Here is a 4,819-nt window from a genome sequence, read left to right as displayed (position 1 = left end):
TGTTTCTGCTGAGGATAAAGTTAGAACACTAACTTATTAATTTATTTGTTTCAATAAAGCTCTTTGGACTGAATGTTTTCGGTGTCTTTATTCACCGTTGTTCTATAAATGTAACGAACCATCATGAAATCCAAAAACGGGATTGTTTCCAGCTCTTCACGGTGAGAAGTTCCCCACGCCGTAGAAATGGGAGAATAAGTTCACGTGTCGTTTAAAGGGATCCACAATCATATAAGCAAACGTCTGCTCCTGTTCTGGAGTCCCGGGGAAGCATCGCCCAGATCCGTCCTACAGAAGATACACGAGACAAATAAAACCCCATGTTAAACATTTTTACTATATTTTCATACAATCTTGAGTTTTTACAGCGTGTGGAACTAGTTATTTACACTCTGTAGTGTAAAATGATGGAAAAATATAATTTACACAATGCTTAAAAGTATTGAACATTTGATTTTACGACAACTTTCATGACTTCATATTTTAAGGAGACTGCGGGCTAGAGGTAGACCGATATGGGTTTTACTATTACCGATACCAGTGCCGATATGTGGAGGTCATGGTCAGCCGATGGCTGATATCTAGACGTTTCCACCTTTTCTACATGATCAAATGTCACTTCATTACAACCGTGGGTGCTCGACGTTTTGGCACCTTAATCGGCTGAAACGGTTGTTCACTGTGTTAAAATCAAACATTTAACCAGAGTTAAACAAATCAATAAACCGACTAAGTATGAAATAAAAAAACGGGTGAATCTGAAGAAATGTGAGCTGACAATAATGTTTTAAAATATTTGTTAAGCAGGATTTTGGGGAACATAAATATACATTTAAATAAAATTAGGCATCAGGCTGTGCCTGACTTTAAATCGTCTTTACTAAAGAGGTATATCACACGATGTGATGTATAAAATTGGTAAATATCGGCCCAATAGAACAGCCGACTGATGTATCTGATGGTCTTGCCCTACTGCAGATACTAATGTTAAACAGCAGGGGGCAGAGCTAAACCGTTTAATTGTGACTTTAATGATTTTTATCGAGTTAGTATCTACTGCTGTGGCTAAATTACATGATTTTATGAATTATATCAAATAAATATGTTTGTAATATTCAGACATTATTTTTATAACACGTGCAGACACCAACAAGTTACACCTAACTTTCTACTTGATCTTGTGAAGAAAACACACAGAAGTGAGGGCCGGATGTCCAAGCTGGGAGGATTTTTTTTCCCCTAGGAGCGCTGATGCTTGGAAATAGAACCGTAAGGGAAATTATTACTGGAAACTGCAGCAAAGAGCAGCTGAGGATCACATTATTAAGTATTAGAGGCTATTTCTGATTTGCATCATCATTTGCGGCCGGTGTATTTTCCCCTCGTTCTGCCACCTTTATTTACTCTGACTTCTAAAACAGGCGTGGGAGTTCAGGTCGAAGGGGAGGTAGAAGTGCATGGAAGGCATGACAAAATAAAAGCATTGTTGCAACCTGAAAAATGACAAAATAATTGATTATATGTTTTTCTTGATTTGTTGAGGTTTTTTTTTTGGAGCTGGAATCAAAACTGAAACACAAATGAGTGGATGTATAATAATTCCTGTCTTTCTTGGGTTTTAGCTTTTTTCCTCTTTTCCTTTTCGTAGCTGCAGAGGCCTCCACCGCAAGGCTTTTCTTTAAAATCACTTTGTTTAATTCCACCTGGAACGGTTCACTTACGTAAGCGCTCACTTTGAGAACGGTGGAAACAACACAGATCCGCTTTGTGTCAGCATCCTTCTGCACACTGTAAAATAAAATTAGTTGACTCTCAGTGAAAATCTAGGTCAAATATTTAAAGGAGTAGATTACTCATTTAATCGATACATTTGCAGTGGTCACTAGAGCAGGGGTGAATGAGCAGGCACAACTCAGGGCACAAAAAAACCCACAAACTAAAGTCTGTAACATCAAAGCTGAGCTTCAAACGGGAGGATTTGGAGTTTACTTCCTGATATTTAGACAGCTTGCCTCGAATTGGATAAAAGCAACGTGACTCCAACTCTGTTTGCTCGGGGACAAGGATGTTTTATCTCCACAAATACCAAGCCTGGAGGAGCTTCGGCTGTGTGTTTGAGTTGCTGATGCTAACGGTTAGCTTCTGTTGAAAGAGACGTTCTATGCTGATTCTGGGCGCTAAACCAATGACAGCCTTCCCCATCGTGAGTCAATATGGGTAAGTCTAACTCACGGCGTGATGTAGATCTGTCAGGATTTTCTAATCCCAGAGTTTCACCGTCTGTTTTCAATCAGAAGCTAATGCAGGAGATAGGTGTAGGAGATTGTTTTCATGTTCAGCCTTCATGAAAAACCCAGCGTAACCCATTATAATCATTAACAATCATTAAGTATTGTGTTTTCTAAAAGCACATTACCAGTGCAGTAAACAAAAAGCCTGGTTGTGCTCACCTAATCAGGTCTTTGTAGATTTGTTTAGTGGTGCTGATGTACGGGTCGATGTGGTCCTCGTATTGACACAATTCCCCTCCAAGGCGCAGATGCTTAAAAATGCGAAACAGAAACTCTTTGCGCTCTTTTATCTCGACCACGTGATAATGTTTCGATTCCTCGTCCTGCAACATCTGGGAGAAACAAAAAAGTCTTGTAGTGACTGCGTGAAAACAGGCGGATCGAGGAGACAGGATTACCAGCTGGAGTTCGTCGCAGTCCGTATAAACGTCGCTGAAACATTTAACCACGTCTCCAGAGGGTCTCAGGACTCCACAGGAGTAGATCGGATCAAACAGCTCCATGGAGGTCTTAGTGCATGGCACGTGCTCCACGCTGACCGACACCACCGGCTTGTCTGAAACACACACACGTTTCAAACGTTTTGCATGGATCTGATGTTAATAATCAACAATCAGAAAGGTTCTGGTGGGGGTGCCATACCAAAGGGTACCGGGATTCTGGACTCCATGTTTCTCAGACTGGAAATCACCTCAGGGTCCCTGAAGAAACTCTGCACAGCAACGTGAGGGTGACATCAGGAGAATTTTATATATATATATATATATATATATATATATATATATATATATATATATATATATATATATATATATATATCTGATACAGAAAAGGTATTTTAACTCACTTGTATCACAAAAGTAATTCTGATTGAGCTAACATCAGTGTTGGTTCATTTCATAAAGAGATGTCTGAAGACCCGTGGAAACTAATGTTGACATATTTTTGATCGATCTCACCTTAACCCAATGCAGATTTTCAGATTAACTTCAACATTAGTATTCTGGAAGTAAATTAAACTTGAACACATTTTTTATTGTATTTGGTCAGTTTTTCATTCCCTGTAATCACTCAGTCGTCATTTCCCACAGTGTTTTATCTTATATTCCCTAAAATGTGTTTATTGTGGTGAATGGTATTTCTACTATCACAGACAAGGAAAAACGTTCAGCGTCAGGAAAAAAAATACATCTTTTAAGTAATAAATTGTTAAATTGGACCTATTATGCTGAGTATTTACCACTTCCGGTCTCCAGCCATGTTTAAAACTTTTTAAAATGTTAAATTTTAAGCATTTTTAAGTATTTAATGTCCATTTTCTCACCAGTGCAAACCTTTCGCTGCTGTGAGGACAGAAGTTATTGTCAAAACTGTAAGAGTGGACTGAAATCCTCCCCAACATGGACCTGAACGCAACACAGACCTGTTAGAAAACACTTCATGATCACTAATTTTCTGTGTGAACAAACGTATCACGTCACCATTTCATTAAAAGCGCCGAAGTGTTTTTATCCTGCAGGAAACTGAACTTCTTCGTGGGAAGAGGGCTAAAAGAAAACGTCCGAGCAAACGTAAACTCATCTCCTTCCGCCGCCATTTTTAAGATGGAGATTAAAATAGATTTTTATTTATTAAAATAGAAATTACATTTATCTCTGGCTGCCAAAATGGCGAGTATAGAGCACACGACAAAATATTCTGAGAAGGAATCCAGAGGAAACGTCGTTACCCTGGCAACAGACGCTGTTTTTCTGTTTCGTTTTCAAAAAGCTTTATTGAGAACAGCGAACAGGACATGACACAAAAAGAGTTTAGAAAGAAAAATAAGGAAATAAAACTGGACAAGCATAGTCATTTGGTCCCGTGACGTAGACCCAAACGTTCATTACAAATATGTAGGCCCAATTTTGTGAAATACGGCAAAAAAAAACGGATTATCCTCAGTAGTTTAGCATCGCAATGAAATGTTTGATTGAGAATCTTTTAGTCACGTGACCAATACGTTACTGGAGAAAACACCATACTTTTCCCAGACTGGAAATCTAGCTGCTCAGGTCGGTCAGGTATTTATTTACAGGATGGCTTTTTGTTTTTTAAATTATGTTCGTTAAGATTTTCCTAATTTAAGCTTATATTTATTTATGTATTTAGATAAATGTTTGGAATAAACCTTTAGCCTTGGAATGAAGACGTTTGTTTTATCAGCCACTACGTGGCGACATTACCCTGTATTTGTAATGGAAGAAATTTCCTTCTTGTGTTTTACAGTTTTTTTTTTCGATTGCTAAAACCAAAAAGCAAAAATGAGGCTCAATTTTCACAACCTCTACTTCTGTTCCCAATCGCTTGACTCAATTTATCACTACTTAAGATTTCCTTATCATATTAGAACTGTGATTTTCCTCCTTTACACTCTGATGTCAATTTCACGTTACCTTGCTGTCAAAACACAGCAGACACAATTTTCAGGTTTACACACACTTCTCACATCAATTCTCAAAGCTTCTATCAACAACACACAAATATTC

General features: G+C 38.1%; 1 protein-coding gene across 1 annotated transcript; it reads right to left on the bottom strand.

Moving 5' to 3' along the window:
• On the bottom strand, positions 1-4,044 carry cfap300 (cilia and flagella associated protein 300). The gene is made up of 7 exons (XM_015973967.3): positions 3,773-4,044; positions 3,616-3,697; positions 2,934-3,003; positions 2,690-2,847; positions 2,451-2,623; positions 1,722-1,788; positions 1-288 (listed from the first exon to the last, which is right to left on the bottom strand). The coding sequence occupies exons 1-7, from the start codon at positions 3,886-3,888 to the stop codon at positions 157-159; spliced, it is 798 nt and encodes a 265-aa protein (XP_015829453.1). The 5' UTR covers positions 3,889-4,044; the 3' UTR covers positions 1-156.
• Positions 4,045-4,819: the final 775 nt, after the last annotated feature.

The sequence above is a fragment of the Nothobranchius furzeri genome, chromosome 19, assembly GCF_043380555.1.
Source record: "Nothobranchius furzeri strain GRZ-AD chromosome 19, NfurGRZ-RIMD1, whole genome shotgun sequence".
Classification (NCBI taxonomy): domain Eukaryota; kingdom Metazoa; phylum Chordata; class Actinopteri; order Cyprinodontiformes; family Nothobranchiidae; genus Nothobranchius; species Nothobranchius furzeri.
This window is presented reverse-complemented; position numbering and strand designations above follow the sequence as displayed.